This window comes from Cygnus atratus, chromosome 1 (genome assembly GCF_013377495.2).
Source record: "Cygnus atratus isolate AKBS03 ecotype Queensland, Australia chromosome 1, CAtr_DNAZoo_HiC_assembly, whole genome shotgun sequence".
Lineage (NCBI taxonomy): Eukaryota > Metazoa > Chordata > Aves > Anseriformes > Anatidae > Cygnus > Cygnus atratus.
In genome coordinates this window covers 61,522,532-61,549,620 of record NC_066362.1, presented here as the reverse complement: position 1 = coordinate 61,549,620, position 27,089 = coordinate 61,522,532, and the positions used below count along the sequence as shown (strand labels likewise).

The window sequence follows — 27,089 nt, the reverse complement described above, 5'->3', positions numbered from 1 at the left end:
CCGCCCAGAACAGGCGATGTGCTCTAGCAAAACGGGTCCACACGTCTCCAGACAAGCAAGCAATGCATTTGCTATGCAGTAGATTTCCTGGCTAATTTAGATATCTATTTCAGAAGTAGCATTCCAGCTAGGACAAGAGCACTCATCCAGCTTCTAGGCCCCACAGCTGGAGCTCCTGCCAGCCAGTACTAATTACCACTTTATTTATTACACTGGGTGCATTACACTGACAATGCATGATATGTCTGTGTGCACTACGAATAACTTTGTGCTTGTTTCTTATTCAAAATGAGCACAAACCAAATCTCCTGATCGTGATCTTCTTCCTTGAGACCCCAGTGCAGTTCCCATCAATACCCAAAAACTCTGCGGCTCTTTCTGTTTTCATTTCAAATGTCAGAAGACATCTTGGACAGACCAAGAAACTTCACTGCAAGAAACCATTCCTGCTCATCTTATTCACACAAAGAATTCTATTTTAGTACAAAAATGTTTGTACAATGAATTATAACAAGCTTTTCCAAACAATCAGGCATTATCTACCATTTTATATAGGAGTCTTTGTCAACTGGGGCACAGTCCTGAGTCTGTTTGATTTGCTCTGTTTTTGCAGGCAGTATTGATCTTGGCTCTTCATCTTGCTCTCTCCTGCAGAAACAAACACTGAAATTCAAGATCTGACTTCCTGTAGGCTAAATTAAGAATTAAACTAGTCAATATTGTATGAATCCACGAGGGAAGCGGCATGCTTACACCTCTTGCATGCACATTGCACAGCTCCAGCAGCATTTGTGGCCTCAAAGCCTGATGCTAGAAAACACTGAGCTCAGTCATCTCTTACAGAGCCCATAATACATTTGAAGGGACACAAGCGCCTCTTCCAAGATGCTCACCAATACTAACTGGAACTTCTTTCAAAATTAGAAAGGCTTCAGTCAATTCTGACAGACACTGAGGAAAAGAAAATATTTACTAAACATAAGGCAACAAACAGAGAACCACAGTTACTATGTACAAACAACAAGCTAGCTAAAATAAAGCCTTTACAAATGGCAAAATGGATTCATAGTCTTGTATTAGCTTGCTGTGAATGATAGCTCTACTAAACAAATTCTCAGGCGACTCATCAAGAAGGTCATCACCACATTAGAAAGCCATTTTTATTTTTATTTCAATACCCAAGGACTCACTCTTCACAGCCAGGGCTGCTTCCCAATATCTGAAAGGCTAAATGTATAAACTACTATTCCCTACTAAGCAAAGCAGAAAGAGAAAGGATGCTCAGGATTAGCTGAATACCCTCATGTACCAATAAGGACACTGAGTAAAGCAGGGTAGGCAGCTATCAAAGTGTGAACAAGGGACAGTAATGCTTCCCTACCATGATAAAAGGCAAGGATGAACCTACAAAAAGCAGTGCCTTGCTTAGAAAGAACTTTTTCCCCATAGTCTACGCGCTTCTTTTCCTTCAGGCTAGTAGTAAGTGTCAATTATATTTGCTTGCCTATTGTCCTAAAACTGGCTAGAACATTTCCCTCTATCTAATTCCTGCATACATTACTCTGACTGATGACTAACATAAGCTGAAAACAGGCTGCTACAGCATTTGTACACTGGTTTCAAGACACAGCTATATTACCAGCAGCAGCATCTAACCTGAGGATGTCACCCTGGAAAATATCATACCTAAGCGCTGACTTAGTCTGACACAATTCAGTTGTTCTAAATTAAAACAGACCCAGCTGAAAGACAAGATGACCACAGGCTACTCAGCTATTTTTGGTAAATTCACACAAAGATTTCTGTTAGCCTTCTACATACTACTGCTTCAATATGGAAGAAATTCGTACCATTTTATTTCTTCCACTTGCTTAAAGTTAGTTTAGATTTTTTTTTCTTTCTATATGGGGAATTTTCCTAAAACGATTTCAGGAAAAGCAACAGAGAAAACAAACATTTAACTTCCCAAAAGCAGACAGAAAGAGGACCTTGGGGTAGGGAAGGGAGTTCAACGTGTTCCTCAACATGTGTGCTTTCTCCTTTTCAACTGCAGCTGCAAAGCTGACAAGCAGCAAGCTGTGAGGAAGAAAAGAACGTGCATGTACAACAGAAGTGTCTGACAGCAAATAAATGATCTGTCCATTTTTTAAATGGTTCTTTAGTTTTGTTATCATGTTTTAATCTTATTTTTAATGGTCTGTGATGTAACTTTGAACACTGGTCAACAAAGAAGCCTCCAACAAGGACCACAGGCCAGACTGGACTCAGTGAAGAGATACAGTTTTGGGGGACCTGGACTTCTCAGTCATTAGAAAAAACAACACTGCTTGAATCACAGGAATATTTTGTATATACACGTCTCTACTACAGTGAACACATGAAGCTATCTTGCTTTTTTTTTTTTTTTTTTTAAGAAAAAACAATAGTCTCATTGAAAGCAGCCCTGTTTGCTTATAGAATTAAAAAAGAAAAGGCATGTAAGCAGCAGCTACAGCTGAAGCTTTTAGTAGTTAGGCAGCCAACTCCTCAGTTTCCATCTAACCCTAAACTGCTCTCCTCTACCTTTTCAAGGCACGCCCTCCCATCACCAGCCCTCCTCCTCTTCTCGCTCTGCCCTCTATTTCCACACACACTGCAGTCATCAGCAGCCACTTCCAGAGCGGAAAAGCCACCGAACAGCCCTCCATTCTGATAGTGCAGCAACCACCCCTCCACTCAGGAAGAGGAAAGGGCAATTTCGGGAGGAAACGGAGAATTTTACACTGTCAGAAACTGAATATACATTTGGTTGAAGAAGAAAGAAATCCTTTGTCTGCAGCTTTCAACTTGGCATCTTTCCCCAACAAAGTTTACCTTTAAAAAAAAAAGAGAAAAGAACACTCGCATGAAAAAAGTACTTTTCAGAAAACAAACAAACAAACAAAAGCCTCTGCAGACAGCTCTGTTGCCAGCTTCCTGCTATCCTCACACACCACTGCCGGTGACAGCACTAATTACAGCTACATTGGTACAAGGAGTCCACTTGAATTATTAAACTCTCCTCCCCGCAGAGCAAAGTGATGTGTTCAGCTGGGATTTTAACCTCTGTAAAAAGTCGCAGATTTAGGACAGCCGTAACCTTATCTTCCGCTTCCCCTTCTCCCAGAGCACTGCAAAGACAAACAAAACACCAGAGTTTGCAGGGAGAAAGCTGCAGCTCCACAGAGTTTCACCGCCAATCTGCTTGGATGTTGGCTCCCGCCTATGAGCCAGGTGTTTTTGGGGAACACAAAACACCTACAGACATCGGCCCTGCGGTAAGCAAACAGGAGAGAGCTCTTGCATCCGGGCACGCGGTGGATTTTGGATAGCTCTTAGAAAGTCTTATTTGGCTGCAGGCCAAGTGAGCCGCAGGCTGCAGCTCTCACAGCGTCGGACTGTTCCTGCCAGACAAAGCCCCTTTTCTCCAGCTCTGCCTACGGACAATTTTTTTTCTTGCTTGTCTGCTCAAATGAGCATCTCTGAGGTAAAACACACTCAAGTTTTGGTAGTTTCATGGGAGGGCTGACTTCTCCAGCAGATAGCCTGAAGGCAGACCAGGGCACTGCTAGCGCTGGTTATCTCAAGGTGTCACGTTATCAGGACAAAGAATGAAACAGTTGTGCTCAGGAAAATGCCTTTCAAAGAACTCACTAAAAAAGGAATGAAGTCGAGAACCCCAAACGACATTCCATAACTACATTTAAATTATTAATCAACTGACATGCTTTTCTGAGCCTGGAAAATGTACTGTGTCAAATAGGAGACCTACGTGCTTCCCACAAGAGTACACCCAAGGTTTTCCAGCAGAGATATCCCAGATGGGAGCTGCAACAGCAGCACCCCGGCCCACCACAGGCACCAGGACCCTGCTTGCCAGCCAAGTGCTACAAGTAGGCCGTGCCCCGTACTCCAGATGAATCCTACAAGCAGGCCATGCTCTTCAAGAATCAATCCCAGGGCAAGCTGGCCTACATGCAATGTGCTGGGACGAGAACCAGCCACAAATTTAAGATATTCCCCTCCTGGGAGTTCGCTGCTCCCTCCTGGCTCCCCGAGTCAGGGCAGCAGGCCTGTTGCTCCTGGAGGGATCCACGTCCCCCTCCACAACAGGAATCCCCTGTGTGGGAGCATCACTTCTGTCCACCAGGCACTTGGGATAAAAGTGAAGCCCACCACTGGCCTGTGGGTAAAAAAACTGCCCAATATTAATCACTTGTAAGGTCTGAGCTGCAATAATGGGAGCAGGGAGTAGGGCAGGGACTGCATCCTTACCTCTGTACCAAAGGAATAAGCAGAGTGGACATCATGTACAAGGCAGTGCTCACAGAGAAGATATGGAGATAGGGGAGACAAACCAGTCCCCATCTGCAGGGATGTAGATGTCTGTGCACCCCAGGCATGAATTTGTCCCCACCCACAGTTTCCTCTCTCCCCCTAAGTTAATTGGTAGAAGAGGGAATCATCTCCTCCTCAGCTCTTTCATGATTTGTATAATCAAAGGTGTGTAGGAGATAAAAGAGCATCACAAAAGGTAGCACCATTTCCAGTTAATAGCATCAAACACCAAGAAGAGTGGCTACATGGAGATACCATCTCCTTTTCAAGGAGCCAAACACACATTTCACAAGCATCTGGCAGCTGCTTATATGGTAGCTGAGGAGGTCTGACTAGGAGTCACAGCTGTTAACACAAGGCTTCAAGCCCTGGGGCGTCCAGGCAAGGTGCCAGTTGTTAAAGATGGCACATACATGCTATTCTGTCTCAATGAGCTCAGCTCTAGACTTGGTTGTACGGCAGGAGCTGTCAAAGGCACCGCACACAGCTCTGCCTAGATTTGAAAGTGCGGCATCTACCTAAGGGCCTGGAGCAGAGACCTGCCCTTTCCAGCTAATGAAGAACCATGCCTAGAGACATTGCTCATGGAGGACTGCATATACCAATGATGATGATGCAGCAGAGAAGTCCATGACTTTCTGCATACCTCAACTCAAAGGCACTTACTAAAAAGCTCCCTCAACACCGGTGTTTTCTTCCCAGGCATGTTGCTGGTGGTGCAGTTGGCTTTCCTGTTTCAAGTTCACCAGCAATGCACTGGAGGTGTGAGCCAGCTTCCAAACAACCAAGACAACTGTTCTGAGCACTCATCGGCACTTGGGCATCAGTTCATTTTCACATAGATTCAAACACGAGCTCTGCAGATTTTCAGGTACATCACATTCCTCAGCTTCTTCCTCTTCTGGCAATTCTTTATGTTTGCAGCAGGGAAGCTGGCCAACACACATTCTTCTCCAAACTCAGCCACGGCTTGAATCATGTAGTATTCATCTTTGTCAGCTTTGAGAAGAGCTACCAATGGAGCCCCCTATAGCCTCACTTCCACAATTCACTCACACATACCCTTCAGGGAACAGAAAAGCTCATCTACTGGCATAGGATGCGTTGATACATCACTGTTACAAGGCACAGATCCAAGCTCCTGCTGCACTGCTCTTACAAGGATGAAAAATGAAGGACGACCTGGCAGCAACACAGTATTTTTCCAGAAGACTGATTCCAAAGACGGGGGCTGAAAGAGAATCAAGGCCAACCCTCACCAGCACCCCCACAGGGAAAAGAGTGGAAGAGCAGATGGCTGCACACTATACAACTTGATGTACCAGGGTGCTTACCTTAAGTATGTGTTAATTTGGGGAAGAAGAACAACAGAGGAAAAGAGAAACCAACTATGTTTGGCAGTGCATATTTGAAAAAAAAAAAAAAAAAAAAAGTCATCCGACTGTACCTGAACTGGCTGAAATCTCAGTTCCCCAGAAGACCTCTTAGACAGACCATGGTATTAATGGGCATGCAACTGCGGGCACATCTAACTGCTCACTCTTAAATGAGACACAAAGACCCTCCCTTTCGGCCTGATTAAGGACCAGAATAGCTGGAAGAGCTTTCTGATGGCAGGAAAAACGTCTTACACACAGCCACTGCAGAGAACAGGGAGACTGACGACTGTAAACAGTCCCCACTAGTCACACCTAATACATGCTGATAAAACAGCAGAGATTGGCTTATGTACCTGCCAAGGACAAATAGAAGGAACCTCAGATTTCTAGGTGTATATCTTGTACAGTGTAAAAAAAAAATCAAAACCAAGACACAGAGGAATAGTTGCTTAATTATTTTACTCTACTATAAAATTCTTTACTATATAGTCATTGACTACACTGAAATTGCCTCATTTGCAGGAGGATGTGAAGAGTAACATGAAATTGGATTTGAAAACAGCAAAGAGATCTACCATAACAGCAGATAGGATCATTTGGAGTCTCACACCAGCAGTTACTCATTTTAATCACCAAAAAAGAGATGGATGGATTAAAAAAAATCCACTAAGTGAATAACATTCAGGTTGTGTCATCAGCAAAACAAATGCCAGGAAATTCAGAGCTAATGGATTTACATGGTAATTAAATCTGCACATCTTCCCAACTTGCTCAGGTTACACAGCTGGAAATGCTGAAGTTCATGCTGAGCAAATCTTATAATCCACCCCATTATGCACACATGCATGCACACACTTCCACTGCAAACACTCAAGTATTTCCAACCCACAATCAGCAAAGCAGCAGCGTATTTATTTTTAACTAATGGGGGATTTTTCAAGAAGCATATTTATTCCTTTGCCGTTCCTCGTTCAAAAATATTCTTTCACTTTCTTTAACCTGTCCTCCTCCAAAGAATTTTGGATTTGAAGAGGGAATTAAAAATAAAATTAAACTCTGTAATAACCAGGAGTAAAGAGGAGTTGAAAGAAAAAGGAGGAGCCCCTGCACAGTCAAGGCAAGGGTGAGAAGCAACCCTGAAGTTCAGTCTCTCTTAAGCCCAGTGTCCGCAGACAGCAAAAAGGATGCTATTGCTCATTCCTAGCACGGGCCTCTTGGGAGCCATTTAAAATAGGAAAATCCTTCTCACATTCCCCTGCCCTCCCCCCACTACACAATTCTTGGACCTAGTCTAACTTTTCAATAGGCTGGGTGCGTGTTTTTCTATTTCCCCTCCCCATAGGAGCTAAAGTCAGAGAGGAGTGAGTCACGGGGGGCAGCACACCAGCGCGGTGACTCAGTGAGCTGGAAGCCCTTCAAGAAGGCTCCCCATTTGGGTCCCTGGGCGAGACCTCAAAAAACATTATCAATTTTGTGTTGCAAGCATCTGGATTATGCACTCAGGTCAGACATATTCATTTGTTTGTTTCTACTACTGATATTTTTCATTTTTTAAGGGATTTTTCGTTTGGGGATTGTTTTTTTTTTTTTGTTTGTTTGTTTATTTTTCTCCTCTGACATCAGGCTCACTGCTATGCACTTCATTTGTCTCATAAATCAGCTCTTGGGCTGCCAGCTTGAGCTGCAGAACTACAGAAAACTGAAGCTCTCTCTCACTTTTCCCCATGCCCTTCACTCCATCTGTGAGCAGCATGGCCACAATTATTTACCAAGAGTGATTTTAGAGGCTCCAAGACAAGCCTGGCTGACAGGTCTGCCTTTGACGAGCTTCCAAAATGCAAAGAGTAGCAGCAAGCCTCCCCCTGCCACCTCCAGCTGACGTGACTCACCCTAGACAGAGAGGGTAGTTGAGCTTCCAAACCTTAGTCATTGGTGTCTCTGGTGGTTTCTGGCATCCAGGCAAGGCACTTAAACAGACCAGTTATGTCTTTTTAAAAATTCATCTAGTGAAGAAACGAACAGATGCAGTTGGTTTTGTTTGTTTTATTTTGTTTTTGCCCCAGCTATGCTCCATGCATTTAATGCCAGTCAAAAACATTTGCTATGAGGGTTGGTGCACCTACTGGCGCTTCGGAAGGAACTTACACTTGCTGCAAGTTTTGCATCTAACTAGTGTCTTCTGGGCAGCCACCCAGTGTTTAGCCAAAAACAAGCAGTGAAAGAAAGCCTTCAGGCAAGCTGAAATCTCTGTATACAAATTTTACAACTCACCAGTGGGCATTTATGGTCTTGTTAGCTGCCCAAGAGCCAGGCAGCAGGGATAATACATTTTGTCATTGCACAGCTGGTTTAACTTATTGCCACTTTTGAAAGAAAACAGTTACTTTGGTTTCTTCTTAAATACACACAGAACAGCCTTAACATTAGAGCACTATTTCACAACATTTGGGCACACTGCACTTGGTTTCATTTATCATCTTCCCTCACCAGGGAGGTGGGAGGGGAGGAAAGCAAGGAAAACTTGTCTCAGTCCTCGTGTATCAGCATGGCTTGTTGAAGGGCACAAGTAAGCCCTTTGTAAAGGCCACAGTCAGCGTAGTAATCACTGCATTTCAAACAGAACCACTAGCTTTGCACCCATCTTAAAGATGACTTACACATGTCTTACACATGTAGCAGGAAGAAGAAAAGAATAACCAAGGGAAGAAATCAGAAGTCACAGGGACTACACTGGGACAAAATCCTGTCCCCATCGCTGACTAGCACCACGCCGGTCAGTTACTTAAAGCAGAGATGCTGTAACCTGCCCTGCAGGCAGTTCGCTCATCTGCTCACCCCACAAAGTCTCATTACCAACCCCATACATCAAGCAACACCTGAAGCTGCCAGCCTCAGGCGAGGGGCACAGCCTCCCAGGAACAACTGCCCCAGCGGGCATACTGCACCGGGTGCTGGCAGAGCAGGGCAACACCGAAACGCCTTGTCTAGCTTCCCCTTAGTGCAGAGGGCTCCTGCAGAGCACAGATGCTCCCCAGCTCAGCCTGTTTCGTGTTTGAAGTGTTCCCAACAGCCTCCTCCCTAAGGACCAAACCAGTATCTTTCAAAGGAGGATCTTAAATTAGTCTGAACAGTGTAGGTAGGAAACAACAACTTCTGCTCCATCGCTGGAGCTCGCTGCATGCTCTCGCTTGCCACTCATGACTGACAGGACACTTAGCATTTAAAACAAACATTGCTATTTTAATCTCCAAGAACTTTACTTCTTTAAAGGCTGCAAAGTTTAAATGGCAGACTTCCAGCTTGCAGAGGTTATCATTCCTTCTTTTTTCCTAGCAACCACTGCAGATCTACATTATGACCACAGTCATAATTCAGGTCTTTAATTAAGGCTTTCTAGTTATTATAAAATAAGTAAGGCTTTACTATTGGTATTGGGCAGCTTAAGGATAGGGCGGGCGTTTTATTTCACTAAAGAGTTATTAGGTTTTGTTTTACAAATGCATTTTTAGTTGGAGGGAGGGGTGTCTTTTGGGTGTGCTTGTTTTAAGAGTAGAAGTATGGAAGCTGAGGCTGGAAAATAAAGGACACAAAGTTAAGCTCCTAAATGTTTATTTAAATGCTCTTGATTTTTGAAGAGTCAGGCTCTCTCTCCAAGCGTCCAAATGTGGACTCCGTAAGTTGATTATGGAGAACATGATAGCTTTTATAAAGTGCTGCCTAATGTACGTAGACATAGTGGTTAACGTTGCAGAGGCATTTAATATTTTAAAAGCAAAAAGAATACCACACACATATAATCCTTCCTTGAGCTCAAAACAAAAACAAAAACCAGGTGCTTGATCACAGGGTAAGGAGAAAAAATAAATAAATATATAAACAGTGGTTCTGCAAAACAAATGTGAAGAAATCCATAGGTCACATCACCTTACCTGGGAGATGAACTGCCCTGCCTGAATCAGAGCTCAAGGATCAGCAGCCTTTGGCTAACAATGACCTCAGCTGCCACGGGGCTTAGACCCTGCCCAGCAGAAACTGCTGCCCCCTCTGTCAGACAGATATCTACTATCAGGCAGAAAGAGAAACAACACTGCCAGGACTTTGTGTTCTGTGTTGGTATCGCAGACCGTTACACATTAAGCACTGTGCACTAGGACAGTCAGTTTGATGTCAAATCCCACATTCCAGCATGTGATCGAGCCAGACAGTGGAACAAGCCATCACATTAAAGAACCCCTTACCTGTAAGCAAGTCCTACACCTTGCTTCCAGTACAAACATCCTCAGTTTTCATCTGATATACCTCTCATCCTTCCCACAACCTTGCACTGTGGCAAAGTATCGGCTCTGTATGCATCCAACAGTGGGTATAATCAAACCCAGACCTTCCAAAACCGTCAGAACTCTTTCAGCTTGCGACTATGCCCTATGTTTCATGTCCACACAGCTACTGCCCTGGGAAGCTAAGAAAGCAGAGTAATAGGACTAGTGAAGACACCTGGGAAGACTGTCCCTATCTAGTACCTGAAGCCATGACACTAGAGCTGCACTGAAGCTGCCAGCACTGCCCAAACCCACCCCACAAAAGTACGCCTTGCGTTTCAAGGTGCTTCCAGTGGCCCTCCTCACCATGAGTTGGAGGCTTCAAGACACCCATTGCACTAGTACATCCATAGTACATTCTGCAGAAATCCACAAAGAAATTCACAGAAATAGTGCTGGCACCCCGCTTCGTATGGACCAGTACCTTCATCAACACCGGCACTCGGGCACCCTCCCTCTAAGAAGAGGATGCCTTTTGCATTACATCACCGCAAGAGCAGTGGGGGTCACTTGCTATTACTTGTGTCGGAGGCAGACCAGTTTGTTTTGAAACTGTACTGAAAGCTGTAGAGAGAAAGGAAACAAGGAGACAGGATGTGAACGAGATAAAATAAATATACATGGAGAAGTATGCACAGCATTTGTCTAGACACATTATTTTAAGGCACCCCATACTTTAGAGCCAGTATTCCAATTTCCTACAACAATTCCTTTGTCACAGAGCCAGAAAACATTACTTCAGTCATCTTTATTTATATAAAAAAAAAAAGAAGGAAAAGAAAAGGAATGGTTCTGAATCAAGGTTCAGGCTTTAACATAGCAGTAGATGGAAACATCTGTATCCTAACACACGGTCTTAAAAAACGAAACAAAACAAAAACCAAAGCAAAGTCTGTAAGCTTCGTTCTCTGTGCTTTCCTGAGATACAGGGACTAGTGGAACAGCTTATTTAGTAATATGTGCGCTGTCTCTGTCTTCACAAGACTTCATGATAGAGGGGAGACTTTCAAACCTGCATTGCCTTAATTTGGCTATGAACAGGCATTTCAGCATCTTCCAACAGCCTTCCCCCATTTAGAGCATCATAAATCATAGAATGGCTTGGGTTGGAAGGGACCTCAAAGATCATCTAGTTCCAATCCTCCTGCCATAGGCAGGGACGCCAACCACTAGATCAGGTTGTTCAGGGGCTGATCTAGCCTGATCTTGAACACCTCCAGGGATGGGGCATCCACAGCAGAATTCCTGCTGTTCCTGCAGTTCCCTGCAGAACCCTGCATCTCACAAAGGTCTGGACATCAAACTTCAATTTCCAGACCTTTGCTCCCAAGCAGCATCACTTCTCAGGACATACAGGAGTTCCTGGGAATTGGGAATGATGCTCCAAGCTACAGGCAAAGGCTCCAGGGGAGGAACAGAACAGAGGCACAGGGGCAACAGAGCCAGAAAAGCAGAGATGCACAGGGAAAGCAATAGGATGGGGAAGGGGAAAGTCACCATGCTTCAAAAGGAATAAAATAAATCTACAAAAGATACACAGCATTCTAAGGTTATGCAAGGACTTCTTCCATCCCCAGTTACGTATTTTTGCCGAGCGTCACTGACTTCTGCACCTTGACATTTAAAAACCCCCATCGTAAAATGGTCGTTCTTGCCACTGTTATGGACTTACTCTTTTTTTTTTTTTTCTTCCACACCTGAAGTGAGTTCAAGAAGGAGCTCAGACATGTTAGGGGATGGCAGTGGGCTCCTGCATCCCCAGGTTGGGGGGAAGCAGGCATGCTGCTGCAGGAACACCATCGTCAGTGCAGCCCAAGCTCAACTTCACTGAGATCTCCCTACCCTTCTCCTGCAACAAACCACACAAAATATACTCATTTCCTCCAACCCATGCTCTGCAGTCCTGTAGAGCTGGTCAAGCTCTTCAAGCTGCCCCCATACAACAGAGGATCAAGAGAACCCAGGAGAAGGCCTTTAAACAAGAAGGCATCAAGGTGGAAACAGATGATCTCCGAGGTCCCTTCCAAGCTGGGCTTTTCTCTGATTGTGTGTGGATTGCAAATCATTTATGAACACTTCAGCATATGCCTAAATAAACAAATAACAACAAAAAAAAACCCCGCCAACTCACTGTGGCAGGTAAAGAGAAAGCCATATGAGGCAAACAACACTGCCTACCACGGAAATCAGAGCACCCACAAAACTCTTACATATTTAGGCTACTGGAAGAAAGGAGAAAATTAAGGAGAGTTAACATACATCAGAACGTAGAAAACAAGAAAGAATTAACAGAAAATACAATTCAGAGGGAAACAAGACCACTTCTGAGCTTGTTAGGCCCTAGAAGAATGTTAATTATATATCAGGCAATTGCTTGGCTGAAGCTATGTGGGGGAAGGGGTGAGGACCAAAATGTTTAATTGAACACTCCTGGGAGGGGGCGGTTCTGAATTACTGCTCTTTATATGAGAAATAACAGATGATACAGCCATCCCACAGGATGGTAATGAACTGATTTTCAGCCCAACAACAACGAAAGAGAAGATAAAAACAACAGCTACTCAAAGCTGACCGTTTTAATTAGCAGGCCTAGAAAGCCTCCATCTGAAAAGTCTGAGCAGAGCTGCTAAGGAGCTCTTGAAACTATTTTCAGAAAGAGACAATACTGATGGGCTGGGAAAAATACAAAAATATTTAAGTGTAAACAAGGCAGATGAAGTAACAGCAAATTAACCTACCTGCTGTTCATCCCTGACTAAGGGAAGAAATGGAGAAGGAAGAGAGTAGTTAGAGTCCAAGAACAAAAGGGAAAGAAGTCTAATTTTTGCTTATCATTCCACAACCATTTATAATCCAGCTTTGCAAATGTTATCTCTTTTTGTAATAATCTTACAAGCTTAATACACCTGTTCTCTGGCAAGGCAACTCACATGGTTCTATAGAAAATGAAGCCACAGCGATATGAAGTCAAGATGACACATTCAGTGGGATAAATAAATAAGAAATCTTTCGATGTGAAACATAAACCAGTAGATTGCACCATATGTTTTCAGTGAGTTCCCACAGGGATCAGTTCTTGGCCCCAGACTCTACTATTTTATCAGTGACCTGAGAGGAGAAGTCACAACCACTGAACTTTGCAGATAACACAGCTCCAGCAGGAGCAGTGAGTAATGAGAAGGTCAGGTCACAAAAACAAAACGCGTTACTTGGTAAGTGGCCATAAACAAGCATCATGTTTTAAATAAAGCCAAAGGTAAAAATCTTACTGCTACAAAGAAAGGCCCCCAGTCACACTCGCCTGATGGACGAGTGGACAATCAGAAGTGGAGATCTTGAAGAGGACTTGGGATCGTGGGAGAAAAGTGGCCGAAGGAGCACCCACTGGGCAGGTACCGCAAGCTTTGGGGCCTGCGGAGGAATTCCTGCACATGGGAGGGCCCTCCCCTCCCTTCAGCCCAGCTCATGCCCTCAGCCAGAGCTGGAGCATCTCTGCCTCACGCAGTCCTGGGACCAGCACTGGGATGTTCACAGCCATCCTGAGATGGGTGCCAGCACCCAGCCCCCACAGCCAAAGAGCTGGAGGGAGGTAACAGTACCACCTGACATGCAAACCTCTTGCCTTTTTTTCTTTCTTTCTTATATTAAATGAGGCTTCATATTTAAAAGAAGTCCCCCATAAGGCTTGACCCCCAGCTACACCCTTACACCAGTCACACAACGTGCTGCACATGTCTGCGTCCAGCACACAACCCACATGGGCTTAAGAGACTTCTGAGGTCAGAGGCATATGAAGGAGGAATTTTCTCCATGCTCATCGTGGATGATGCTGCTACTGGCCACGGCCATGCTCAAATCTTGTACTGCCAAATTCCAAAAAAAAAAAAGATGTTGATCAGCCAGGGAATTCCAGAGGATCATCAGAATCACTGCAGAGCTGGAAATCCTGCCTCAAAATAAAAACAAATAACAGAAGAAGAAACCAATATATTTAGCTCATCAAAGAGGAAATGAATGCAGAACATGAACTTTAACTACTGAAACTGGGAGTAAGCATTAGAGAACGGCCCTACCAGCTTGCAGATAAGTTTATACGTTAAAGCCAGATCCATTCATAGTGGTTATAAAGGGACAGAATATTAAAAAAAAAAAAAAAAAAGGAAGGATGATCAGTCACCATTGACTTTATAAGCTGAAGCCAGATCCATTCATAGTAGTTATAAAGGGGCACAATATATATATATATATATATATTTATAAAAAAAAAAAAAATAGGTGGGAGAGGATAACCACAATGGAACAGCACGAATTCTTTGACCCAAGCCATTCTTAATCCAAGACTGGAGGTTTCCCCACAAAGATATGCAGGAATTCAAACAGGAAACAATCTGGGGAAGTTTTACAATCCATGATTTACATAAAACTAAACTAATTAATCATAATCATTTCCTTTGGCCTTCTTGCAACAAAACAAGGCTGTTTACTAGAGCAGCAGCACGTTCTGGAGAAACCTATACAAACTCAGAGCTGGGAAACCTGCTGATGCTGCTTTGCATTCCTACACTCCAGATAACTCGCTATCCTTATCAGGAAGGCAGCCAGGGAACACAGTTCAAGAACCAAGGTTTAAGACCAAAGGTTGTTGCACTACACACAACCCACCCACTCGGGAGCAAGCTCCAAACAAAGCGCTCGATAAACTCAGCACTTCAATTCGCAAAGGCAAGTGGCAAACACATCCTGCGGCACCAGCCCATGGAAAGCCTTCTCCCTGCATTTATTTTTAAGGCTGGGTTCCTGAGCCGTGCTGTAGGAGTGACATAGTGCTGCTCCCCACACCCGAGCTGGTCTGGCGAGTGCTGCGGACACCCCAGGGAAGGAGAGGCAGGCAGGGGCTGTGAAAGGGAGCAGCTCCGCCTCTGTAGGATGCTGGCCACGGCACTGCGAGCTGCAACCCAAAAAAGAGCTCGGAGAGGGTCACAGATGAAAAATTCAGCAGGCTTGCACTGGACTTCAGGGTTTCTCAATCAAAGAGATCAAAAACAACAACAGCCAGCAACACCCACACATACAAACTGTTCCTTACCCTTTTGATACGGATTTTTTCCTTAGGGGCAGCTGCAGTTGCACCAAAGCATAAGTGAACACTCACAACAACCTGCGAGGACTCACAAGCAAATTGCTATGTGATCGTTTTCAGATCCCACACTGAATTCTCAAACACACCACGCATGATAGATGCCTCTTTTCAGTGGCAATGGGAAGTTCCCAGCAAGCAGGGTGAGGGCAATGCCAGGGCACGTGGGGGAATTAAAAGAAGCTTCCACGTGGAGGGAGCGATTTCAAAGGAACTCATTCAGCAACTGCTCTTTTCAAAGTCTCCTTTACACTTCCTAGTTAGCAAAGCTGCACATGTCTGGGCATCTCTTTAACAGCCTCTCCTCCTTTCCAAACGCTGAGTTTGCAGCATCAGAAGGCTGTCCATAGCAGAGATCATCCAAGGAAAGTTATTTTGTTCTTGCTTTCAACCTGAGAAGGAGCACAAACACAAGCATCCCCAATTCAAGCACACAGAGAACAAGATACCTTGGGCTTTTAATAAATAAATGTTTAATAAAGCTTCCTTAATGCTTTTCTTTATAAAAATTAAAAAAATAAATAAATAAAAAGCGAGCAAGTGACAGAGAGGAAGCAGAGGGAGCATTTAAGGAAAGAAGGAGTTTCATCCTGTTTCAAGGATTAATTACAGGATTAACTCCACCAGGCAATGCGGGTTTCTGGCACTAAAAGCAGAACTGCGTTCTAGCCAACGCCTCCAGCCAGCACACACACACACACTCACCCCTTCCCAATCCACATCCCTCAAATGCTAATGCACAAACAAAGGCACTTTCCCTTGCAGCGCTGTGATTTAATTAACTGGCTATATTGAGCGAGCGCACCGCACGGTGCAGAAGATGACTCTCCCGAGACAGCCAGAAAAGTTTGCCAGAGTCCTGGGGATAGAGACGGGCGGAGGGAAATTTCAGACATTGCATAAGCACCGGCACATGTAATCGCTCCCTGGCGTTATCCCAGCCAACGCAAACGCAGACCTGTGCGAGTTGTAGCCAAAAGCTACTCGAGCCATTCAGAGGCAACTCAGCGCCTGATGAGCAGGCAGGAAAGGGACCGAGAGGCGCAGCCCGTGCGGGAACGATGGACACACGGCCTTCTCTCAGACGTCCGCCCCAGCATCCAGCAAGCACTGGCTCCACGTCCCCACAGGCTCAGCCCTCAGCCCGTGCTTGTGTAGTGATTACCCCAGAGTTCAGAAGACAGAAAACAGTGTTCTTTTCCAAGTTCTGTCAAAATTCCCATAAGGAAAGAAATACAGCCTGGCACGTAGCTGCCCCTGCCCCGCCTGCAGGGCCACCAGGCTGGGCTCCCCTCACCAGCATCCCTCCCAATCCACCTCCCTCACTTATCTGCTCAGCCCAAACCCATGCTGGATTTGAGCGGGGGCAGGCACCCCTGCTCGCCCATCAGCCAAAACACCCTGGCACATAAAAAGGATCACCTTGAAGCAACAGGCCCCTTTCCCGACCGAAGCAGCAATAACCAAAACACAATTCTCATTTAAATGTAGGACGTTGTGTTTTTTCCATGCGTTCTGCAAGCCAGCTGCAACGCACAGCCATGTGAAACCCTGTTTATCACCCAGCCAGCACAGCCCCCGGCATTATGCCTTCTGCTAGCTCAAGCACAGAGCACCTGGCGGAGGGAAAACACTTTCCTGGAACCAAACGAGCCTGTCTGGTTCTAGGAAAAGAAAGGTATATAGCCAGACAAATAAATGAGGGAACCTCGCACTACTTATCTGCAATGCACAACTCCAAAGCCAGTTAAGGCTACGCACGCATACACTCATATATACACACACACAGAGCTATATACTTGTGTGTGCATGTGTCTCCGTGTGTATTAAATATAGTTTAGCTTTTCATACGGCACCGTTGGCTGCGGAACAGTTCCAGCGAGCATCTGCTACAGACCATCTGGGCCGGGAGGGAATGAGAGCAAAACGTTACAGGACTCCTGAGGAATTTGAAACTTGCTGTGGATTTTACACAAAGTCGTTGCGTAAGGTACACCAACAAATGTGTGATACCAGGAAGGTTCCTGTAGTTAGAAGGGGGGAAAAAAAAAAAGAGAGAAGTGATCCTGAAACTGCTACTTTTTGCCGGGGTTGGAGTTGGCTGCAGACAATTCAGCGATCTCACAATCTCACTGTGATCTCACACTGCTGAAATTCAGTATCATTAAAAGAAACAAAATCAGATTCTCAGGACATGCATCAGCATGACAGAAGATTTAGAGCTAGACTGGGATTGTCCCGAAGAACTGAAAATGGTACTTGAAGTTAAATGGAGTATCTTAACCTTCCATCGAAAAAGGTAATAAAAAAACCACAGTATTTTTATTCATTACATTAAATTAACAAGCACACGTGGAGATATTATTTAGCTGTAGTCTCCTCCAAAGGCTACAGCTAAATTCAGTAACAGAGCAAGATTTTATAAATCAAGGCTCACAGTGACCATGCCTCGTCTATGCAGAACCAATACAAAGACCCTTAGACGTGCCAGAACTAAAACCCTCTCATTTTCAGTACTGCTGAGCACTCTCCTCTGGGTTTTTTGTTGTTGTGGTTACAAGATCTACAAAGGATAACAAAGGAAACTAAACAACATCAAGTAAGTTCAAGCTTGCAGCGTCCACAAACTTCCCCAGAAAATTGTTCAGCACGCAAAAACGAAAAAGGGCTTGAAAAACACTGCTCTGGTTCTACTGAGAAGCTGCAGTTTCAGATGGCTTGGGAAGATCAGGCCCTTGGCAAGAGTCAAAATGACTACAGTTGGCACTAATGCCAAACGGGAACTCAGCATTTCTGGGATTTCCATAAGCTGAATCGTACTTATTCTGTAACAGTCTCGGGATGCGAGTATATAGACACCAGGAATTCCAGGATAGGACAATACAGAGGAATAGCAACTCGTTTTTAGAAAGAGTAGTTCCCCTTCGTTTCCCCACTATCAATCATGCTTATTTTCCCAAGACTGCAATAAACGTATCTAATAACACTTCAGAAGGGGCAGTAGAGTAGCATTTTGTGAAGAGAGCCCACAAGCCTATTTTACAGAAGGGCCTAATAGCTCCGTTCCACAAAAGGATCCAGTTACACAGGCTTCCAGTTTGAGCTTTATGAAGACAGTCAGCCATACAGCAAAAAGCCTGCAAACAGATAGAGATAATAGAAATATAAATGGACCATCCAGCTCTCGGTATAACGACCATATGTGGTATTTTAGAAGTTGCCAGGTTAGTGGGAGGGAGGGAAGGAATACAAGAGATCATTGGTGTTGCTCCAATCTCTGGTTAACGCAGTGCCAACCAAAACTATACCCCTCTTGAAAGGGATTGCTAGGCCAGTCATGAAAGGTTAGGCTAGAACGTGGAAATAGATTTAGACTAGACGTCCATGCTAATAGCAATTCAAACTCCATATTCCCGACCTAAAATGCAAATATCAAATAAAACCAAGACAATTTGATATGCTTTTAAAGGTTTAGTACTCTAGCCATTTTTAAGCGATTTGTCTGATCTTGATGCTAACCAACGTTCAAAAATTCAAGAAGTGAATAGAGATGCACACTAAGAAGCAGTCATTTTTCACATGTTGAAATCCGTACTCATGGCTTTTCAAGATAGCTGCCATACACAGAGCTAAACCTGCAGGAATAAAAGCTTGATATGAGTTTTCATACCATATAATGCACTGTAAATAAAGCTTCCTATTATTAGGCAGCATTGCTACCATACAGCTCCACGAGGTGCAACCAGAGCAGTAATAAGCAAGTTGGCTTACTGACCCAGCCAAACCATGTGAAATTTCTCATTGCTGGGAGATGCCCATCAGACAAATACCATCTGTATTCAGATGCTTTCCTAGTATACTCTGAAGCTGATGTTTTGTTTAGGGAAGAAATTAAGCAGTTAAGAAGGACTACAAAGAAGCTGCCTGTTAGTACTTGTGAGAACCATGGTACTGACCTGGCTAAGGCCATTGGTGATGAGACAGGCAAAAAAGAGGTGAAAAGGCACAACAGGGGAACAGGTAAGGAATGCACGCAGCTCCTTATCTTGCTTTTCAGTGATTAAATTTCCCTGGCAATGACTGTTTCTTACACCAGACACCACTTGCATAACTCGCACAGGAACAGCCACAGGCAAGCCTCCTCTGCTGAGATACCCAAGTTTCATCCTGGGCAAGATAACCTGGAGCAGCAAAGAGATCATGCAGTCATTCACCTTCTTCAGCCTCTCTGCCAATAATGCCACAAGAGCACTCTGCTTGTGATGGGGAGAGCCCTGGGGATATTGGAGACAGGGATGACACTTCACTAAGAGCCACCCAGAGGCACCCAAGGTGCATTTTGTATATGATACCTGCCCAGCCTTGGGATATCCACACCCTTCCATCTCTGCCCAAGTACTCTAACAAGTTCTGGAAAAATCTACAAAAACAGCCCTGGTTCACAATGACTTTGCCCTCCTGCTGCCTGCAGGACTATCACTCTCATGCAGGGAGGAGCACATCTTCACCCCAGTCATTTCTGCTCACAGGATGGGACAAGGTGCCCAACTCATCTTCCTCAGCGGTTTAAACTGAAAAAAAAGAAAAGGGCTCATAAGGCCTTCCCTTCCAGGAAAGTCTCCAGCAGAGATGAGAGAGAGACAACCAAAGGCGGTGGCAAAACTCCCCTGCCATGGCCATCAGCAGGCATGCTTCAAAAAGTGTATTTTGAATTAAAAAATCTCTATACTCAAAATGATACAGTTATTCACCTTTCCTCAGTCATTAGAGCAACACCAATAGCTGTGATTTGAAGCCATCTCTTTTAACAAATTAAGTAAATACAGCGTCTCTCACACTCAACACCACCCTCAGGAGAATCTACGGTTTGGGAACCAGCAGAGTGACCAGGACAGAATGCAACCAGAATGGCTTCAGAGCTATTTTGGCCTGGAGCACAGACACAAAAAGAGCTACTGTCCTCAGAAAGAGCAAAGAGCATCCCCACAATTCACCGCAGAGAAGCCCCAAGCAGAGCCCCAGCCCTATTCGCACCATGCTCATGCTTTATGTTCAACTGACATCACCTGACGTGGTAAAACCCCCTGGATTTACATCATCCAAAGCTACAAACGTACGCAAGGCTCAGCAGCCCCAGGATCTGAAAAGCCCAATTGTTGGCACCAAGCTCCACTCCTTCCCCACCAACCCAAAAGGAAACACAGGCGCATTTGTTGTGGTAGCGCCGCGCCACCGGCACACAGAGCAGGGGCTGTGCACAGGCGGCACGGAGCCAAGGGGGCTTCGCCTCAGGCCCAGCCACCCCCAGCGCGGGGTGGTGCGCTCATTTTCCCCTTCACACGGGTTTCTGAGGCTCCTTCTTTCGTTAATGCAGCCTGCCTGTGGCTTATAAGTACACACAGAGAACAAGTGTGAAATTCCTGCGCTGAGGTAGCTCCCCCGGCACAGCTGGCTTGCATGCGCCTCGTGCAGACAAAGAGCTGGGGTCAGCACCAAAAGCCAGGGGAGAGGAGCAGTGCCAGGAGTTTGGAAACCCAATTTCACTGCTCGCAGAGAAAGAACAACACCCCTGGGAGGTGAAGCCCAGGAGTGCCTGCCAGCCCCCCAGGGCTGCACGGCCACGGCAGGGCACAGGCATGCGTGCTCCCCAGCCACCCCAGCGCTGCCCCACGAGCCTGCAGCTGCAGGAATGTCTGGGACTGAGCACACAGATTTTTTTAATTGCAGGCTCACTGGCTCAGTCTGTCCCGGCTGGGTGGTTTTTTAAGGTTTCTTTTTTTGTCTATTTTTTTTTTTTGGTATGTGTCTGCGCGTGCTTTGTTTTTGCGGAGGGGGGAGAGGAGCAGTTATAAGGCAGGCCGCAGCACACTCCCTAGCCTATTCTTAGGCCCAGTGCTGGGGGCTTTGATGGGACACCCTCCATCCTGTTTGACCACAGTCTTATCTAACCCTCATTTTTGTGTAACAGTCTCCTTTTAAAACTCTGAGAAATCAGTTTTCTCTGCTGATAGTGGTGGAAAAAACAGGGCTCTCAGGCTATACAAACCAGCACAGTAAGACCAAAGGAATACATTTCAGAAAAACCTTATGTGCGTGAAAATCCAGCATGTACGGAGGAGTGTTATAATGGTATCAAGCTACATAATGTACATGGGCAACCAGTCTTTTACAGCTCAAGAGGCTTAATACAGCCCAGATGCAGTGCACAAGAGCACGTCTCAAAAACCAAGCAAGTCTGGGCAGTTGCATGCAAGCTACTCAGGTACTCCAGCTCTGTTACCAAAACTCAGACTGAATACAACTAAGAGGCATGTTCAAACTCCGGTATTGGGTTTGAAGCCATCATACCACATTTCAGATACTGAAGGAGTTGATAAACATGCAATTTCTTACATCCTGACCTGAGTATCTGTCTCACCAATTGGCGTGGTCCAGTCCTTTTCAACATCCCGCAGCATTGGTACTCCTCACGAAAGAGTATCACCAAGAAAATCCCAGTGTTGCTATGTCACTTGAAGTTCTAAAATAAAATTATTTAACAGAGATAATCTGCAGAGTTTAGTACTCAAGATAACATAGACCATCTCGGCAGAGCAGTATGAGGAAGCTACTCCAGGTTCAGTTATGTCAGCAGATCTAAAGGGGTCAAACAAGGGCTCTTGTGTTCCCAAAAGAGCACACCTGACCAGAGTCAAAGTTACTTGGTTGTTTCTTGCTTTCTTTCCCAAGGATGATTCTTGCCTTCTCTGACCTGTGTGGCTGATCAGGACAAACCTCATTTGAGAAGCCAGCGAGAGAGACCACATCTCAGACATCTCACAGCTGCTCATTAGCAGCCTAAGCATTGAGTGCTGCAGTAATACAAGCTTTTCCAAGAACACAGGCATTTTTTTCACCCACCTCTCAAAACCGCATTGCTTACAGTGGCAGCCTGCCTCACAGAGAATTTCTTCTCAGAAATTCTCTGCACCTGGGGTCTGCCTTTTAGCTGTAGGCATTCCCACAGCCTTTGACCCTTCCAGCAAGCTTTCATTGCAATGTCACCAAATCCAGAAGCCAAAGTTGTAGCTCTGACTCATGAGAAGTGTTGCAAACACTCGTCAATTGACAACAGGGTAAAATCTAATCAAATCCTGCAGGACTTGTTCTCTTTGGAAGTAGATGCTCATCCATATCCAGTTTTGGACCCACTACCTGCATGGGCACCATCTCCACACCAGTTTGCTACCAGAGGAAACCAGCTTCCACATACACGACTGCCTTGCTCTGCTCAGGCCTTGGCTCCCATCAAGACAAACCAAGTAGCAGACCCTCTTAATAGGCGTATCATTTGATCAAAAGGAGTTTTCCTCCAAGAGAAGTCAGATCAGTGCATTGGACGAATCTCAAGGGAAATACCCTTTTAGCTGCTACAAACCTGGTGCTGTTCCCTATAAATAGCATTACCTTGCACAAACCACAGCCCCCTTTACAGGTGTTAAGAATGATGTAATTTGTGATATAATTGTAACAACTAGCCCATTCTGGCTGAGGTCAGCTCCACAGAACTTATTCAAAGTGTGTTTTTCACAGTAAAGCAAAAAATAAGACCCATGTTCTTGCAGCGTATCCTTCTCAACAACCTGGGCAACCTTTCTTTTTCTGTATTTATTCCGTAAAACAAACCACTGAGAAACTTCTTTATTTATTTTCCAGATACAGTGATGCAAGTGACTTCCTCAAACTAGAGCAGTATTTGGTGTTGGAAATGAAACAAGAACTGGAGTATTCCTGTACCAGGGTATGAAAATCTACCTGTTGGTTTGCATGAGGCTGGAACCCAGATGTCCTCTCTTTAGCCCCAAGAAGAACCAAAACTAGTACAAAGAGCAGACATCTTTAAAGGTTCCCTACAATTAATAAATTCCTACATACATAGGATGAGTGATTTGAGCTCTGTCAACAACTTCACAAAATTTCTGTGTGTGAAAATGAACTTTAAAGACCAATTTCACTGCACTGTCATCCCATGATCATTTGAGGAAATTTCATGTTGTCCAAGTTTGCATTGTGTAATCCTAACGCATCTTCAGGCTGAACTGCTCTCTTGTACAGACCTCTGCGTGGTTCCCTTTCCTCGTGAGCTCATGGATCAGCCTGAAACTTCTCAGGCTGCGGTGCATCCTGATCAGCACATACCATCTCTCAAAATGTTGCAACAACGACATTTAACTGCCTAGTATGATTTTGCAGGCTACTTACCACAACGCTGAAACCCCTGATGGGTGGAGCTGTCAGAACTCCTTTAAATCAGCAGGATCAGTCCAGCAGGCTGTATTTACAAGGCTGCCACCACAAGCCCTAGGAGAACACTAGCAATAATGCTTCTCTGAAGTGTGAGCACTCGTGTGTGTCATCCCTCCCTCCTGAAGGAAACATCTGCTTCCAGCCTATGATGTTCCTAAATGCCATTGGAAAAGACTTGACTAGGTGGCAAAGTACTTTATGATCAACACAGAGAGCCTCAAACTGAATTATCTACTGGTCCCTAGACCATTTGCCATCCATCAAACACAAAGTACTTGACTTGTTTCTTACTACAGAAATGATCCAGACATGCTGAAGCAATTAGAAAAGAAAATTCAGCTGAGGTTCTTTTGGTAAGCAGCCTGACCACTGCAGTGTTTTTTTCTGGTATTCCATATATAGTTGTGACAATTGCAGTAAAATATTCGCTCCGCCGCCCTCCCCTAGCCAGCCGAGTCTGTAACCACCCTCCCACACCACAGATGTACCCTAGAAGCAACAAAACCCTCCCTCGCTATTTACATGGCATGACAAACTGGGATGTCACTGCTGCTGCAGCATTAGTGCTCCAGCCCTCTCACCAGATACCAAATCTGTGTCTTCTGAGCAAGGGCGTATCTACACAATGCCTACGGAAAACAGGCAACTTGGATAGCACCTTCTGTTCAGCAGCAGGGTACTTCCCATGTTGTTCTAGCTCGCTATAGGATCCGAACTGGCTACCAACAACCAAAAACTCATAATGGGAATTATTTTAATAAACAGTTATTACAGCACATTTTAAGCTTTGCATATATAGGGATAGACTGCAAAGTATTTCATGCCTCCATGCTTTCTTCTTCAGATAGGCTTCCATTTAGTGGAACCCCACAATATTAATGAGCAAAGTCTTCACCTTCCCTTATTGCTGTGCATAATCACACTTAAAAAATATATACCAATGGCAGGAACAGGAGCGATGCCCCTCTGCAGTACGGCACCAAATATGTCCCTGTGTGACACAGCATCTAGGGCAGGAGCTGGCTAACGCAATGCACATTTCTCAGTCTCTCTTTCACTTCCCTCTGCCCTTCCCTGGTGTCCCTTACTATGTCCTACATCTAAATCCTTTCCTAGTAAGACACTAGAAGCCCTTTTTGCTCCCTGGACTTGTTACACTGGCGCCTCTTTATGCGAGCCTGTTCACAAATGAAGAAGTTGACGCTGGTCTTTAGCATTTAAATACGCTGCCTTTCTGCAGACTGCTTGCCAGGTCCTAGTATAGAGGCCCTGTCGTTCAGTCTGTATGTAGGGAACATCCCTGTTTGGCTTGGCTCGGCGTCCCGGAGCACCGCGTCACTAACTGGAAGCAGCCGGGCTTGCACGGAGCTTCCAAGAACAGGCTCAGAGGAATGATGCAACGCCAGACACCCTCCCCTCAAAACACGCAGGGGGGAAACAGGGAAGGCTTAAGGAATTGGGCCTTCATCAAGTCCCCAGCTAAACTGACTTGCAGTATGTTCTCGGAAAAGTGATATAATTTTGTCTGTGTGTTTACTGACAGCTGGGGCTTAGGTGTCTCTTGTGGATCGCAAACGGAACTGCTGTATAGCCACAGTCAGAAGCCTGAAAGCACTGGTTACGTTAATCATGCTCTTTCACTTTACAGAGATCCTTGACAATCTGTTTAGAAATCAGAAAACCATGAGGGCTACCTCCTTTCCGTTGCTACGAGACACTGCATCAAGCTATATATAACCCCTGGGCTATTTCTGCACCAGGCCCCCTCCACTCCAGAGTCCCAAAGAAAAGAAAAGCGCCTGCATGCGTACAACTTACAGTGGGGAAAAAATCTTTCCATTTTGAGACATGTTTCAAATAACTCTGCTTAATGCAAGTATTGAAACAAGGCGGCACACAGACACATTTTGGATAACTACCATGACCTCAAAGCTCACGGACGCTGCAGCATCTGCTTGTTACAGACCTTTTCGACAAGCTGTTTCTCAGCACCCGTTTTGCATGGCCATTTCTCTTGGGTATGCTTTGCACATTGCAGGAGTTACAGCCTGGTCTGGTTTATTCACACCCCTGCCTGGTCCAGAACTCCTCTGGAATCTGTTTCGCTCACTTCTGATCACCTCCCCGGGCCTTTGACTCACATTCCTTCCCTGCTGCTAGACTAAACTGGCGCAGCACAGTCTGCCTGGCTCAAACACCAGACCTCTAGTCAGACATCTCTGCAGAAGCATGAATCAAGATTTTTGGGACACCTGCCTGAAAGCGCCTTAAAAGGGCTCAATTAAGTGAGGGCACGTAGTTGAAAAGATTCCCCTCTAAGGCATTCTAGCAGTACTATGAGAAGTCAGAGTCATTTAAAATCACTCCCTGTTCCTAGGAAGAAGAAGAATAAAAAAGAAGAGAACTTTACAACTATCTTCTGCTTTTATTTCCATCTTTTCTGATCCTTTTCACTGGCTGTAGCTCGAGTGTCCAGCTCCCAAGTGGGTGCTTCAGCGGTGAAGGCGGCAGCAGCCCCTCCATATGGTTTCTATATGGGCACATGTGGTCCAAAAAGAGATCTGTTCCTCATCTGCCAACCATGCACTGCTGTTCCTACTGTCGTGAGGAACTCAGCTCCACTACATATGCCAAGCAGGAACGAGATAAGGCAGCTTACCAAAGATAAACCTACCATGTGTCCATAGCAGGAGAAAGCTAAGCACACATTCAGGCTACAGGCATCTAGAGGGGTTTGAGGTGTTGCATCCATCTTGTACTATTGCCCTGCAGCCACGGGTCATTGTTCCACAGCAGAATGGCACAGGAGCACTCCTCCGCTCCACAGATTAACTAGGGTTACTCATCAGTTCTGTTCTCCGAGCTGGGAAGCGGTGATTCCCAGCAGCACGCCAACCTGGCCAGACAGTGGGGATCACCAAGCTGAGGACTGCATTCCCAGCAGACCCATGGGAAGTGCTTCTCCAGCAGGACACTTGATGCTGAGCAGCAAGCCAGGAAGGGCCCACTTCATGAGCTTAGCTCCCTCCACACCGACACTTCGCAGGTGCACTGGGTGCTTTATGCCGAAAGGAGAAGCAGCAACACTGCTTTAAAGAAGCTGAACACGACTGTTGTGCTTCCAAGACAGATTTCATACAGTTTTTCAAACCATACCTGCTGTCCACACCAAATATAGTCTTTTTTTCTGCAAGCACATTTCAAATTAAAAAGCTAAACTAAACAGCACTACCACTAGAAAAGATTATGCCATACCATGAAAGCAGTGTAAGGCTGCAGCTTCTGTCTGCCAGCTATCGAAATACAGAGCATGTCAAGGAAGAAAAAGTTCTCACCCTTCTCAAACATCCAGGGCACTCTCCTCCTTCTGTCTCAACCTACATGCCAAAATTAAAATGGAGTCCCCTATAAAATATGGGAGACTGACTCCACACCAAAAAAACAAACTACTGGTCTCATAAAAATGATGCAAAGGTTCTGGGCAGACAGTAATAAGGTAAAGTCTGCCACAGGCAATGGATTTTAAGTCCCCTCCAGGTGGTGGTGGAGCAAAGCATAGGTTTGAAGTATCACAGCAAAACAGGTGGAGGGACAACGACAACCTTCCACCGC

General features: G+C 45.1%; 1 protein-coding gene across 6 annotated transcripts in view; it reads right to left on the bottom strand.

The window, feature by feature from the left end:
* Positions 1-27,089, bottom strand: part of CREB3L2 (cAMP responsive element binding protein 3 like 2) — a 73,119-nt gene that overhangs the window by 33,372 nt on the left and 12,658 nt on the right. The window contains exon 1 of one of the 6 annotated variants that reach the window (XM_035568544.2): positions 544-648. The exons of the other annotated variants lie outside the window; for them this stretch is intronic. Within the exon in view, the coding sequence (XP_035424437.1) occupies positions 544-546 (3 nt within the window). The 5' untranslated portion in view covers positions 547-648. Of the gene's footprint in view, positions 1-543; positions 649-27,089 lie in introns of those variants that run through there. 6 annotated transcript variants of the gene reach the window in all.